Below are 16,319 nucleotides of genomic sequence, written 5' to 3'. Positions count from 1 at the left end.
GATTGTCTTATGCTGTCCTCTAAGTAGACAGGAATAGATGGAAAAGAAAATAACACCAAAGTTGTGAGGAAAATCATTTCATAGCAGACACTTGGTATCAAAATGTTCCCTCTAGGATATGGAATAACAAGTTCTCTGAATATGTAAAAATCATTACAGAAACGTAACTGTCTTTATGATCTGATTTTGCTTCTTATGTAACCAAAACAGCCGTGAATTCTGGCTCCTTCCTCAGACACACTCAGCCAGAACCTCAAGGTGGAGACCCACAGACTCGGGCTGGCTCTGATCCACACTAAGATTTGAGAATAGGAGCTGCACACTGGTGGTTTACACTCATCATCCTACCTAGTTAGGAGACTGAGATCTAAGGATCTGGGTTCAAAGCCAGCCCAGGAGGAAAGTCTATGAGACAGTTATCTTCAATTAACCAGCAAAAATAAAAATAAAAAACAGAAGTCAAGATGGGTCTCAAGTAGTAGATCACTACCCTTGAGTGAAGAAAAGCTATGGGACAGCTCCCAGACCCTAAATGAAAGCCCCAGCACCAGTACCAAAAAAATTAAAATGTAAATCAGACTACAGTGGTAAAAGTTGACTAATCTCAATAACTTCTGAAGATCTTAGTACTGGAATTCAACTTTTCTTCTACAGAAAAATTTGAAGGTAACCTGAAATCACAATACTTTTGGAGACCTAAAAGAATGGAACTTAGTTTTGGAATTCACCATTATGCAGGAAAGGTAAGAACTGTTAAGAAGTATGACTGAGTTTCTCCTTCGTAGCTCATCCAATAATAAGATAGACATAGTGGTTATGCTGATCCCATCCCTGATGACCAGTATTCTACCATCTGCCAGGCCTGGCTAACCACTCAGTATGGAGACTGCTCATTCTGTAAGACACACAATACCATCATCCATCCTGAAAAGGTTTACAATATATCCCTCTTTTACTTCATTAAACATTAAAAGTTAGAGTTGCTGGGCACCAGTGGCTCATACTTGTAATCCTAGTTACTCAAGAAGCTGATATCTAAGGATCACAGTTTAAAGCTAACCTCAGGCAGAAAAGTCTGTGGGACTCATCAAGCAAAGGTTTGGCTCAAGTGGGAAAGCACAAAATTTGACTGAAAAAGCCAAAAAAAAATTAGTATCAAGCCCTGAGTTTAAGCCCCAGAACTAGCAATAAATAAAGTAAGTAAGTAAATAAGTTGGACTTTCTGGGAAAAATTCTCATTTTTAAAAACATCAAAGAAAAAGAAGATAGAAAAGAAACAGCCAAGTCCATGTTTATGATCATAAGATCCAATTGTGAGTGATAGCTGGCAATGGTTATGCTTATTTTTTTCCATCTTTTTTTGAATAATAGCTGAGAACATTATAGAAACTACACTTTTCAGACTCAAATGTCTCTCTCTACTACAACCATGTTCCTCCTCCCTCCCATTTAGAGATGGGGCCAGGCTGTAGCTATGGTCACTATGGTCACTTAGCTGAGCCACTCCACATAGACTTGGATGGATCTGGCTAATAAACTGTTACAGTGTTGAAGGAAGAAATGTTCATGCATTGAGAGACATCTGCACCCCTAAGCAAGCCTCGGATAAGTGCCCATGTACCCACAGAATGCCTTCCTCCCACCTTCTCTGACAATGACATCATAAACATTGGGGGACTACAAAGATGTTCAAATCAGGATATAATATATATAGTGAGAGCAACATTAAAAAATAAGTGAAATAACTCAAAATCTCTTGCATGTTAGTACATATGGAAAGCAATGGTCCACTGACTTTTGTTATTAAAACATACACCTTAAGTTATTTCAACCATAACCTCTCCCATAATATTTTAGCATATGACTTTCCAAAGAAAGCCTCTTCCTTTAACTATCCATTAATTCTTTATGGGCAACCTGTTGACACCTGTAATCCTAGCTACTCAGGAGGCTGAGATCCAGAAGATCAAAGTTCAACAGCAGCTTGTGAAGAAAAGTCTATGAGATTCCATCTACAAAATAGCAAAAAGACAACTACAACTAGCAAAAAGACAGGCTGGATGTGTGGTTCAAGTGGTATGGCACTGGCTGAGCAAGCTAGCTGTGCATTTCCCAAAGCCCTGAGCTTGAGCCCCAGCAATAGCTCCCAAAAAGAAAAATTTAAGCTATAATAATTTTATCCCATTGTTTTTAACAAGTCTGTTACTAAGCTTTAATACAAAAATAGCACTGGGTGTTTGGCTTAAACAACAGAAATTTCTGTTCTGTTCTGTTCTTTTCAGACCTGGAGGGTGGAAGTTCAAGGTCAAGGTGACCCTGATGGCAGCAGTATCTGATGAGGCCTCTCCTCCTGACTTTTAGACACCTGAAGTATTGCTGAGTCTAAATGGCCATCTCTCACAATAGACACAGAGCATTATTATGTGAATTCTGGGACCCATAACAATAACCATATTGGATAATCCTTTAGAAATCATTGATAACATACAACTTTAAATGCTCTTAAAATTATTTAGAAGTGCTGGAATACAAATGCATAGGGTTTAGACTCCACTGCTAAGATAAAGAAAATGTCAAGGTCAATTTAATACACGTGAATCATTTACCCTAAAAATAGGAATGCTTCTTTTATGTGGCTCAACTTTCCCAATAAGAAAAGGAACAAAGCAAATTCCCAAGTGATGACAACAATCAGATCACTTTGGTCATATCAATACAAATGCCTCCTGATTAACTGAGATTACAGGTTTACGACACTACTCTCAGCTTGTGTTTTGAGATAGGATCTCACCAACAGTTTTTTTGCCTAGGCTGGCCTTGAACCTCCTCACCTTCACCTCCAAAGTAACTAGGATTTTAGGTATAGGCCATCATACTGGTTCCTGAGAGGGTCATCTTCAAATTACATTGAAAGGAATTACCTCTGTGATGCTTGTGCCTATATTGCCAAGCTAGACTAAGTTGTCATTAAATCAGCTCTGGTACCACTATGATCATTACAACAGCATCCTTTATCAACAGGTCCTCTATAGTGCAAGTGGCTTCTTAGCCAAAAATAGGGATACTCTTCCAACTGACATTGTACTACTTTTGAGATCATCAGAAAACAGTGTGATTCGTCAGCTTGTCAGCCACCCTCTGACCAAAACAGGTAAGGCAATCTCCTTTAACTAAAGAAGGATCCTCAGCTCCTCATCAAATAGTATTTCTCTCTCGGGTTTTCATGACCAGAATCTTCAATTCATTGGTTCCTTTTCAACCCATGAAATATTCATTTATTCTTAACCTACATTGATATGAATATTAATGCCCCAGATCATTTGAGAGTAATATCAAAATAAACATAAAGTACATGGATAATAATTAATGACAAGTGATTGAGGCACTCACCAGAAAACATGACAGTCTCCATGCTAACACTAAAACAAGTTCGTCCTTCTCAAAAGATTTTACATTTACCTACTATCTTTCTGGCATGACCAACCTCCAGAGGATTCCTCAAGATTCTGAAAGTTTAGCTTGCTGACACATTGATTAAAAATGCACATGAGTTCTGAGTGCTAGTGGCTCATGCCTATAATCCTAGCTACTCAGGAGGTTGAGATCTGAGGATCATAGTTTAAAGCCAGACCAGGCAGGAAAGTCTGAAGGACTTTTATCTTCAATTAACCAGCAGAAATGGAGTTGTAGCTCAAAGTAGTAGAGCACTAGCATTAAGCGGAAAAGCTTAGGGATAGCACCCTGGCCCTGAATTCAAGCCCCATGACTGTCCAAAAAAAAAAAAAAAACACACATGATTTTGTTACATCCCACTGTACCTCGCCTGTTCTTTCCATTTACATAGAAAAACATAGGTTGGGTTTATTTTTTTCCTGGAGTTTAAACTACTCTTTGTACTTTAAAAATAACTTTAATGAGGTACAAATGAAACCTATAAGCAGTAAAATTTGATGGTTTTCACATACGTAAACTGATTTTTAAAAACGGGATGGTGTGACATTAATGTTCAGCTGTTTTTCCTACCATGTTCTGCTGCTATGTTGGGAATTGGCTCAGGAGCCCAAGTTCCTTAGTTCTTCATATGCTACCTCCACTTTTCCAAATGAACCATGGTCCCTTTCCTACATAGCTTCAAAGATGGACTAAAGATCAGCTGTTAATAAAAGAGAAAATGTACCATAGTTGCTTGCTGCTATGGAACTTTGGTACAGTAGTATAGAAGTACCTGTGTCTGTGGTACAGATGCTGTGATTTTTCAGAGTTTTGTTCATCAGATCAAAGATTCAAACAAAGTTGATGTATTTTCTGATGTTAGAATCTGTTCTGGTTTTAGTCCCTATTGATCAGAGTAGATTAATTTTTTAAATACTTTTGTGCTGAGCACAATGGCATACACTTGTAATCCCAGCTGTTCAGGAGGTAGAGATCAGGAGGATTGTGGTTTGAGGGTAGCCAGAACAAAAAGTTTGCAAGATCCCATCTCAGCCATTAAAGCTAGACTTGCTAGTGTACATCTGATTTATGTGGGAGTTATAAATAGAAGAGTCATGGGTTCCGGACAGCCTAGACAAAATTGTAAGGCCCTATTCCAAAACATAATGAAAGCAAAAACGTCTGGAGGTTATGACTCAAGTGGTTCTAACTCAAGGTACTGAGCAAATGTAAAGCTCTGAGTTAAAACCCCAGGACTACCAAACACAAGCTAAAAGGATTTTTTATTTTGTTGTCAAGTAATGGGATGACTGGTATCTAAATTTTGTCAAAGTGAAAATATTAATCTATTACTCAGTTCCCTCTGGTCTTTTAGTTTTCAGAAAAACTTAAAATTTGAATTATATGCTTCATGTGAAGTAATGGGTCTAACATTATTAATGTCCCTAGCACTGTATATTTATCATCCTTCTGAACAATCTGAAAGCCTGTGATAATTTCTCCCAATTAAAGTCTTTTTTCTACAACCTTCTCTGATAACTGACCAAAACAAATAAATAAAATAAAATAAAATTCCTGAAGCTGCCACTCTGAAAAAAAATCTGTTTTTAACACTGTACATCTTTGAAAAGTGGCCAGAGCAATGGGTACTTTCAGTCTAACATGAAAACCATTACACACCAATCTCAGTCCTTCTTCCAAAATAAGGAAGGAATGGAAAGGAAGAAGATCAGAGGGCCTGTCAGTCACATTCCAGACAGAGTTCCTCATCACCTCTGGGGCCAGCCAATGGAAATAATTAAGATTAGCAAAGATTTGTCAAAAAACCTTGAGCTTCTAGCTCTTGCCTCAGAGAAGGAAATGAGATGAAAAATAATCTTTCTAAACTTCAGAACTATTTTTTGAATAGTACTATTGGGCAGTATACCTCTGGATTGTTGGGTGAGAAGATTGACTAGGCAAAGTTCTGTGAGATGTCATCATTATCCATATTTTCAACTACAGATCAAGAACTAAGTAACAGATCCAGTGGCAACAGAACTATGCAGGTGCAATTCAAATGCAAGTCTTTCTGCCTTCCAACACTATGGTTTTGTTGTGTACATTTGTGTGGTCTCTCAAACGAAGCACCCATTTTTGAATGTCGAGTTGAATATACCCATTGCCCTCAACCACACTTGATTTTCCTGTGAGCACCTCACGTGAAATCATAATGTTTCTCAGGATCTTTGTAAAGCTTGAGTTAAAGAAAAAAATATACTCAGGTGTCATTTAACACCAAAGAACAAGAAGCAAGTTGCTCCCTTTATGATAATCTGCTCATCTCTTTTCCCAAATGACAGGAAATTCAACTCTTACTACTGCCTTTTCTATTTCCCAAACTAAAGATGTTTTCTTATGAATGCAAGAATTTTTTTTGTAAATTTTCACACAACATTATCTTACCACTATCTCAATAAAAAGGTATCCAAGCATCTGAGTCTTAACTATCCAAGATTAATAGTGGTTATTTTAAGTAAATGGGAGACAATCATCTAGCCATTAAAGATTTTAAAGATAATTTTATCTACTATCCTATAGGTAATCTGCCACTTTCTAAAACTAAAAATGTAATAAACTATCAAATGAAGACTTTGGAAAAGTCAATGAACCAGATAAAGGTAAGAAAATGCACTTGTTATAGTGGTAAGTCTAGAATCAAAATTGACACATTCTTAAAAGTAAACAGCTTCTCCTTAATTTTTCTCCCATTGGGCACTTCTATTTAAATAGGTATTTGTTATTCATATGGCTGCTAGTGGCCAAGAGAATCATGCATTTCTAATATATTCCTAACTCTTATAGCTAGTTTTAAATGTTACATCATGACTAAAATAAAAAAATCATATTCTAGACAAGACCAATCTAAAACACCAGTGCTGAGCCAGGGACCAGTGGCTCATGCCTGTAGTACTAGCTACTCAGGTGGCTGAGATTTAAGGATCACGATTAGAAGGCAACCCAGGCAATAAAGTCTATGAGATTCTTCTCTCCAATTAAACACCACAAAAGCTGGAAATGGAGCTGTGGCTCAAGTAGTTAGAGCACTAGCCTTGGGAGGAAAAAAGCCCAGGGACAGTGCCCAGCCCTAAGTTCAAGCCCCAACACTGGCACCAAGAACAAAAAAAATGCAACTAATAAAACAATTAGACAATTACCTTAAGTACAGATCGAGGATACATTTGGCTTTATGTATTTAAGGTGTATAGGCTAAGTGTAAAGGAAAATGTTATGTGCTACATATCTGTCCTAAAGCCCTCAAGTCCTGAGACCTCACTGTCTTCCTTGGTCTCCTTAGGGTGAAACTGAAGAAGCCACACATCATGCCTGTGAAACCACCAACATGAAAACACAAACAGTTGCATCGTATTTTAGAGTAAGATGTTAAATTATGATGTGTTGTGCTTCGTGGTGTAATCCTTCTAAATGAGTTACACATCAAAACTTGGTAACAAACATAAGGGTGCCATTATCAAAGAGAATAATTGTAGCCATCCACCAGGTGTGACATGCAGAATCTATTAGAATGCACTAGCAAACATCTACAGATTGATTCATCTTGACATTTTACTCATAAAAACACCGTGTCCCATGATAATCTTAACAGAAATGTATGCCTCCATTAAAATATGTCCCACAGATCCAAATGCATTTCACTCAAATAAATCCTAAAGAGATCTTTAATGCATCTTTAATGCTACCAGCTCTCCTTCCCCTTACGAATGATTTTTAGGATAGGTGTGGGATTAAAGGTTAAGCATCCATCACCCGTCTAGACCTCTTTGCACACCCTCTGGAGACAAATAGAAGGTGATATAGGAATGGAGAGGAAAGGCAGTCATCAGAGGTACAGTAACACCAAAGCAGCCACACAGCATACATAGGACCTTTACTTCCTTAGTCAAGATGGGAGAAAGGAAAAGAAAGAAACACTTCCTTTCCTCTGTGCTCTGGAGAACTCTAGATGACCCTCTCTTGGGATTGGTTTCTTGTTTACCTCTTTGTATAAAATTATATTGGCCAGGCAATAAAAATGAAGAAAATCCCACCTACTACTTGGTAGTTTTTACCAATATAATTTAAAAGGGTGAGGGAATAAACTTACTATACATACTCAATGACCATATCCAGTTCTCTGTAGAATCACTAAGTACTTTTTAAGTGATCTGAAGAGTGGTGTTAAATACCCTTTAACCCTAAACTCATAGTACAGTACGCTCAATCTTCCTTGCGTAGTGCTTACACATTTATATACTTAATATTCTATATTGGTGGCTGATCAATTGATTTTTTTTAATAGCAGGAGGCAGCACAGAGAAATCCCTAAAGAATTTATAGTCAGATTACTTTGGACTTCTGTTTTTGTTTTGTTTTTATGCTAGTACTTGAACTCAGTACTGGCTCTGTCCCTGAACTTTTTGCTCAAGGATAACACTCTACCACTTGAGCCACAGTTCCATTTCCAGCTTTTTTTTTTTTTTTGATGGTGGTGATTAATTGTAGAGAAGAATCTCATGGACTTTCCTGCCTAGGCTGGCTTTGAAATGCAGTCCTCAGATCTGGGTCTTCTGTGTAGCTAGAATTACAGGCACGAGCCATTGGTACTCTACTATCACACCCTGTTGGTCACATTAGACATTGTATGTTCACCAGATCAACTCATAAAATCATTTTAATCCTCAAGTGAATGTTAATCATGATAGAAGACAATTTAGTGTGCAATGTATTTTTTAAAGTTATTTTTCATCCTACAGACAAGAAGCAACATAGGTATCAGCTTCAATTCCTAAGAAAATCCAAATTCAGTGCCTAAATTGCAGTAAGGTCCAAAAGAGAGCCATATCACCTTTGGATCTCCAATGCCTGGCAGATGTTTGCATGAGTAAAGGAATGATGGCGGGGATGACTCAAAGACAGATGTGATGAAAAGCGTCTCCAGAGGGGCAGACCCCAGCTGTTTGGAAGATCACATCTGAGTTTCATCACATGCAAAGTCAAGTGCTTTGCTGTCCAATTTCAGGATTTGCTTTGGGTTGGCTATGTGACTGTAGATTTTAGTGTTTCCAACAATAAAAAGATGCAGTCTTCACAGCTGTGTGTAACTGCACATTACCTCACCAACCTATTGAGACCCTGAGACCCTGAGTCTTTGAGATACTAGTCTGTGGCATTACACTTTTAATGAGCTACAAATGCAAGACAATGGCTCTTTTCAAGTTTCCCAGCTACTGTTTTAATAAGGTGCTGTGCAGAACACAGTTTTCATATCTATATTAATTTTAAAAATGCTCTTAAGTAAGATAATGATCAAACTAAAGCACACAGAATACTTGAGTGGCTCTCACTTGCTTCTTTGTATTATCTATGTCTAACATATTAAACTAAGTTAACCTCTCTTTAGTTTAAACCATATGAGTCTATAACATGTTTACTTTTTATACTTTCTCTGAAAGGGGAGTTGGACAAGGAAATTAGTATGAAAACTGGATTAACCAAATTGTGTGCCTAAATATTGTCATACAGTAACCTTTTGCTTGAGAGTTTAAAATTATAAACTACATCAAAAATAACCTTCCTTATCTGATACTCAAAATTTCCTTAAGAGGTTTATAGGTTTGTTCTTAATAGATAAGTTCCTAGTTAGTCTTTTGTTATTTTATAAGTAAATCTGTAATTTTTTGAATATACTATAAGAAAAATCTGCTATTCATTTGGATTTCCCTCCATTTGAAACAATTGTATTTTAAATGTTAGCCTTGTAGTAGAAAGATTAACCTGCAGGCTCCTAAGTTTTTGTTTGCTACACTAGAAATTTTATTTATTTGTTTGTTTGTTTGTTTATTTACTTACTGCTGATTATAGTACTCCTTGATGGATTTGTTGTCTAAAATGGTAGTTGGCCAGCCTCATTTTGTCCGCTGCATCAAACCCAATAATGAGCGTCAGGCGAGAAAATTTGACAGAGAGAAAGTTCTGCTACAGCTTCGTTGCACGGGCATTCTGGAAACTGCAAGAATCCGGAGGCTGGGATATTCTCATCGGATATTATTTGCTAATTTTATAAAGCGGTATGTGGATTTCTTTATTTAAGCTTTTATTATACCATTTCCATAAAAATTCCCCAGTTGTATTGAGAAGGGGTAATGAAGGAAAGGAGCGTAATAGAGGGGGTGAGAAGCGTTGGAATACATTACACATATATGTGCAATCCTCCACTGTGTAACTAATACGAGTTGATTCAAAATTCTTCAGAACAATGATAGAAAGCAAAATAAGGCAAGAGTTATTGGGATGGACTAAGTAAGTTAAAATTAGGAAAAGAGAGTCTTCAATTCCAGGCTAACTTATATATTCAAATGTCAGCATGGTCTTACAATATGGACCACAAGGAGAACTAAATGTATTGTGTTGATGTGCTGTAGTTGAAAGTAACATATTTATTTAGAAAGTCAGAAATGAGAATACATTCTTAAAATTCAAGGTCTGAAATTATTACAGAATAGCAAATTACGACATAATAAATGAAGAGGAAGAAGATCTTTATATGTAGAAAACATGTGGGCTGCTGTTCTGAAATTTCAGAAACAAAAGGCTAAACCTCTTTACTGTCACTAATTTGAAAGCAGTCGTGCAAATTGGCTTAGGCTATCAGGAATATAGGACAATTTGCGAAGGTTTTGTAGGGGTGTAAATAGGACTTAAATAATTCTCCTCTGTCCTGCCTTAGTATTAACTAACCCTTTTCATAGGGTGAAAAATTCCTCTTGCCTTTTGTCTATCCCTTTATAAACTCTGTTTTGTGGTAAGAAAGCTATGTTAAGAGAAGATATGCAGTATGAACTTACTTTGCACAAAACATTAAGGTATATTAAGCCAAATTTCAATCACTCTAACAAATAACTTGAGTTAGTCACTGGTGGCTCACTCCTGTAATCCTAGCTACTCTGGAGGCTGAGATCTAAGAATCATGGCTCAAAGCCAGCCTGGGCAGGAAAGTCTGAGAGACTCTTTTATTTCCAATAAATCAATCAAAAAATGTCAGAAGTGACACTGTGGCTCAAGTGGTATAGCACTAGCTTTGAGCAAAAGAAGCTCGGGGGACAGTACCCAGGCCCTGAATTCAACCCCATGGACTGACAGAAGAAAAGAAAGAGAAAGAGAATGGGACAGGCAGTTGAGAGAGGGAGGGAGAGAAAGTGTGTGTTTTTAGCACACAGTTTTAAAGTTCTAGTCCATAATTGGTTAGCCCTATTGCTCTGGGGGCTATGGCAATACGTCATTTTATGTGGCATAACAAAACCACTCCCCTCTTTGGGAGCCAGGAAGCAAAGATAAGAAGGAAAAGAAGGGACACCATCCCAACATTCCCTTCAAGGGCACAGCCCCAATGACCCGAACATCTCCCAATAGGTTCCACTACTTCCCAATGGTACCACTCGATGGAACAAATCTTCAAAATTTAGGCCACTGAGGACCATTGAAGATCTAAACCATAGCCTGAGGTTTTATTGTAGTTATTTCAGATGAACCCTAAAACTAAGAATCTACTGGCAAACTCTCCTTTCCACTAGGTACCTCTGCACAAGGGTTTTATTCTCAGAGCTTGCATTTAAGCAAGAGCTTACTGATACAGAATAATGGAATTAATTAAGTACTTTGAAGTCAGCAACCCTAGGTTTGAAGCTCCTTCAAAGGTCTTTGATTTCTGTACATTTCAAGCTTTATTTTCCCTAACTTGAAAATAGAAATAGTAATCATAATATCCACTTTTTGTGCATTTATGAGCACTGAAATAAGATATCTATAGATGAAGTTTATGGATACAAACAAATACCATAAAAGTGCTATTTAAGCCCAGTGCCAGTGCCTGTAATCTAGCCACTCAGGAGTCTGAGATCTGAGGATCACAGTTCAAAACCAGCCCCAGGCAGAAAAGAACATGAGATTCTTATCTCCAATTAATCACAGAAAAGGCTGGAAGTGGTGCTGTGGTTCCAGTGTTAGAGCTCTAGGAGCAAAAGGAGATCTGGGACAGGGCCCAGGCCCAGAATTCAAACCTCAGGACCAGCATTTTTTTAAAATGCTATGTAAGGAATTAGTGTGATTTTTCCAAAGCTTACAGAGGTGAAGGCTGCAGTTCAACTGTCCTGCATTTCACTGTAAAATTTCAAAACCTACCAATACTTGCTACTTTCTTTCCACTGGACTTTCAGATTAATCTCACCCCAAGACATCAAGTAAAAGTAAGGGAGTATTGAAAACTCTAGAAATCTGTCTTTTTGTATAAGTCTGTTCACAAGATAAACCAGCTTTTGTTCTTTTCATTCTCCTCCTTCCCAATTAATGTTGTGGTTCAGCTTGAAGCCCTCATGACTTTTTTCTCTTTCTCTCAAAGACTGATGGATTAAACCAAGAGTATTCCTCTCAGTATTCCTCAAAGAAAAACAGTGTTGGACAATATGTATTGAGTCGTGGGGAGGTAGAAATAAACCCTTTTGTCCAGTTTTTTTGTTTGTTGTTGTTGTTGTTGTTGTTTGTCAGTTGTGGGCCTGAACTCTGGGCCTGGGTGCTGTCCCTCAGCTGTTCAGCTCAAGACTAGCACTCTACCACTTGAGCCACAGCACCACTTCTGGCTTTTTCCCCTTATGTGGTGCTGAAGAATCAAACCCAGGACCTCATGTATGCAAGGCAAGCACTCTACCCCTGAGCCACCTTCCCAGCCCCTCTTTGCCCAGTTTTAAGGTCAATTTTCAATGTTTTTGAGAACATAATAAAAAATAAAACTTCTTCCTCTACTTCTGTCACTGAAATCCTTCTGCTTTTAATGCTCAGAGAAAGAAAGATTCCTTTAACTTTTAAAGTTGGTAGTTTTGGTCATGTGTTTTTTTTGTTTCTGTTTGGATTTTGGTTTTGTAGGACAGTTTTTGTGGGGTATTTCTGCACTGAAAAATTAATTACAATGGTGAAAAATCCATACATATTAATTTATATTTATGTATTTGTATACAATATTTATGTTTATAATTTAGACTGATCTATTGATCTTAAATTTATAGCCCTGAGGAATTGGTCTAGTCTAGAGTAAGCCAAAGGATTCCTTGCATTAAGTATAGCAGTCTTGGGCTGGGAATGTAATATAGAGACACAGGGAGTACTTTTCTAGCAAGCATGAGACCCTAGGTTCCATACCTAGCACCACCTACAAACACACACACACACACACACACACACACACACACACACACACACACACACACACATATACTCAAAACATCTGGAGTCTCCTTCTCTCTCCAAGACAAAGCTATAAGAGGAGTGACCACCAGACGCTGAGATGTTGGGCCATTGTATGATATTAACCAGAACTTTTCCCCACTTCCAGGTACTATGTTCTCTCCTACAAGTCAAGTGAAGAGCCCCCAGTGAGCCCAGATACCTGTGCCACCATTTTGGAAAAAGCTGGTCTTGATAATTGGGCTCTTGGAAAAACAAAAGTAAAATATGTTCATGTAATTTTCATGGGTTTTAAAAATGAACAATTATATTTGATTTACTGAGACATTACAAAGATACATATTATATTCATTTTATAGTCTTGTAGATGTTCTCAAAGATTAATTCCATCAAGCTAAATTCTCATCATTTATGGCTGGAAACAGATGCTTAACTTAAAATGGAGTTTTAACTTGTAAAAGGCCTTTTGCTATTCCAGTTCTGCATGGTATTTGAGTAGCATTTTAAAGCTGTTTGTATTTTTCCACTTCACCTTTCCAACTCATTAACATGGATAGAAGTATTTAATATAAGAATATTCCTAATGCTGTGCAAAAGAAATGATGACCTTTTTAAACAGATTGAATTTTAAATGAATTGTCAACAGCAGAATAGACTAAATATATTAATATCTAGGGTCCTGTAGAAATTAAAACTGAATTCAATCAAAATCCATAACACTGAACTATTTGCCAATGGTGCCAGCCTTTCATTTGCAGTGGAAGGCCAAGAGAAATCTGCAGTCAAGGCTTACAAGGTCTCATAGTCAGTCCTAAAATTTGAATTAAGTGACCTTCAGATTGGATTCAATAAGCTCTTCAGGTGGTTTTTACCAGTAAATTTTTCCACAAAGAGAAAAAGACCCTTCTTATTTCCTTAGAGGTTACAATGAAGTTAACAGACTTTTAGATTTTTTCTCAATTTCATAATGGTTTTTACAGTGATGCAAAGTCAACCTTCCTTTCTCCAAGGTAGCTTTTGAGTCTATTACAATCTGCCTTACTCTTCCAGCAATCACACCTGAATCCTCAAAGAGAGTCTCCTGTCTTACTCATCCTGGCCTCCCCAGAAGAAGAATACACATGTTCTGACTCAGTCAATGTTTGTTGAATGAACTAATACAATTATAATTACCCTCCATCTTACAGATAGGTTTGTAAGGTTTTTAAATTTGGAGAATATCACTGAATTGAAAATGATAAGTGCACCAGGTGCAGGTGGCTCAAGTTTATAATCCTAACTACTCAAGAGATTGAGATCTGAGGAACTCAGTTCAAAGCAGCCTTGTCAGTCCATAAGCCTCTTATTTCCAATTAATCACAGAAAAAGCCAGAAGTGGAGCTGTGGTTCAAGTGGAAGAGCACTAGCCTTGCACAAAAGAAGCTCAAGAGCAGTACCCAGGCCCAGAGTTCAAACCCCAGGACTGTTTTAAAAAAAAAAAAAAAAGATAAGCATAAAAATTAACTTAGCCAAATATAAGTGATGCTAATTTTTTGCTACAAGAGCTCAACATTGTTTACTCTACATCCATCAGCATCTAAAGTTACCTATTATAAATAAGCAAAATCATTCCATTGTCTACTTTCTTCTTTTAAAAAAAACCCATATTTTCTTCAAGCATCAAAATCTTTACTCTGAGAGTTGTATGTAGGCTAAAGAAAAAGATAGTAGATAACTGAAATCTCAAGAGATTTAGCATACAGCTGTTCCTTAAAGGGACATGTCCACTTTACATCTATGAGCCATAATTGATTTGAATTTTATTTCAATTTCTTGAAGGTATTCCTTAAATACTATCATGTGGAACAGTTGAATCTCATGCGAAAGGAAGCCATTGACAAGCTCATATTGATTCAAGCCTGTGTGAGAGCATTCTTGGGTTCAAGAAGATACAAAAAACTACAGGAGAAAAGGAAAGAAAGCGCTATAAGGATACAGTCAGGTAATCATTCAGAATGTATCACAAGGCAATCAAGCACAATAGGATTTTATGGGCATAAAGGCACATCTTCTAACTGGGCACTGATGGCTTGTGATCTTAGCTACTCAGAAGGCTAAGATCTGAGGATTGTAGTTCGAAGCCAGCCTAGGCAGGAAAGTTCATGAGACTATTATCTCCAATTAACCACCCAAAGACCTGGAAGAGGAGCTGTGGCTTGAATGCTAGACTACTAGCCTTGAGCACAAAGCATGTAGGACAGCACCCAGGCCCTAAATTCAAACTCTAGGACTGGCACCAAAAAAAAAAAAAAAAAAAGCATATCTTCTCAGACTTCTTAAATACAACTTTGGTTCGTGTGTAGCTTTTATGTACACTGCAGCCTATGTGAGCCTAATATTTTCTCTATACTAAAGCTAAATCAGACTAATGATTGACACTTTTAATATTTAGGAGAATGCTCTGTTTTAAATTGAGCAGTTTTAGTTTTAAATTTTCTGTCATAGATTAATAAAACACAATTGACCTATTGTGTAAGACTGATCAAATTAATTTTGATCTCAAAAATCATATTACAGTATTAGAACTCATCAGACAATAAAGTTTATCCTACTCTGTTCCAAAGGTTACACTTGCCATAATTTTGACAAGCTAATTGACTTTTATTTTGTTAAAGGGCATCCATTTCTTGCTGTTAACTCTAGGGAAAGTTCTACAAACATACTTTATTTCATAAATTTTTTATTAAAATGTACTTGGAGCCAGGCACCAGTGTCTCACACAGGGAATCTTAGCTACTCAACAGACTGCAATCTGAGGTCAAGGCTCAGAGCCAGCCCAAGCAGGAAAGTCCATGAGACTCTTACCTCCAGTTAACCACTAAAAAGCCTAAAGTGGAGCTACGGCTTAAGTGGTAGAGCACTAGCCTTAAGTGAAAAAGGTAAGACAGTTTCTGAGTTTAAGCCCCAGTGGTGGGCACAGAAAGAAAGAAAAAGAAAGAAAGAAAGAAAGAAAGAAAGAAAGAAAGAAAGAAAGAAAGAAAGAAAGAAAGAAAGAAAGAAAGAAAGAAAGAAAGAAAGAAAGAGAAAGGAAGGAAGGAAGGAAGGAAGGAGGAAGGAAGAGGAGGAAGGAAGGAAGGAAGGAAGGAGGAAGTAAGTAAGAGAAGGAAGGAAGGAAGGACGGAAGGAAGGAAGGAAGGAAAAGAGAGAGGGAGGAGGGATGTAGGGAGGGAGGGGAAAAGACAGGAATATTTGATTTTTCTTGTAGACATGCATAAACTTAAATAGATTTTCACATGTCTTGATATAGTATTTCTTTAAAAAAAAAAAAAAAGTTGACCCAGCACCCATAGTGGAAAAAAGACTTCTACTTCATAACCACATACAAACACACACACACACACCACAAGCCATTTACTCAGACATTTTCTGTTGTGGTTGATTCTGTTTCATTTTTAGATGCTAGATAAGGTCTACACAAATGGGTTTGTGGTCCACCATTTGAGCTGATGAAGTAGAGAGATTCATGTTCCAGTCCCATTCCTGCCATCCACTAACATTCACCATTATCTTTCTTGGAAGTTTAAGCTCCTGATATCTCATGGTGACATCAAATACAAACCCTGTAATTCGGGATC

General features: G+C 37.3%; 1 protein-coding gene across 1 annotated transcript in view; it reads left to right on the top strand.

Moving 5' to 3' along the window:
* Nucleotides 1-16,319, top strand: part of Myo3a (myosin IIIA) — a 156,592-nt gene that overhangs the window by 105,173 nt on the left and 35,100 nt on the right. Inside the window, exons 20-26 of the mRNA XM_069998310.1 lie at nt 655-743; nt 3,022-3,151; nt 6,013-6,092; nt 6,770-6,847; nt 9,334-9,539; nt 12,854-12,965; nt 14,524-14,686. Coding sequence (XP_069854411.1) covers nt 655-743; nt 3,022-3,151; nt 6,013-6,092; nt 6,770-6,847; nt 9,334-9,539; nt 12,854-12,965; nt 14,524-14,686 — 858 coding nt within the window. The remainder of the gene's footprint in view (nt 1-654; nt 744-3,021; nt 3,152-6,012; nt 6,093-6,769; nt 6,848-9,333; nt 9,540-12,853; nt 12,966-14,523; nt 14,687-16,319) is intronic.

Source organism: Dipodomys merriami, unplaced genomic scaffold (genome assembly GCF_024711535.1).
Source record: "Dipodomys merriami isolate MVZ:Mamm:240054 unplaced genomic scaffold, mDipMer1.0.p SCAF_51, whole genome shotgun sequence".
Classification (NCBI taxonomy): domain Eukaryota; kingdom Metazoa; phylum Chordata; class Mammalia; order Rodentia; family Heteromyidae; genus Dipodomys; species Dipodomys merriami.
This window is presented reverse-complemented; position numbering and strand designations above follow the sequence as displayed.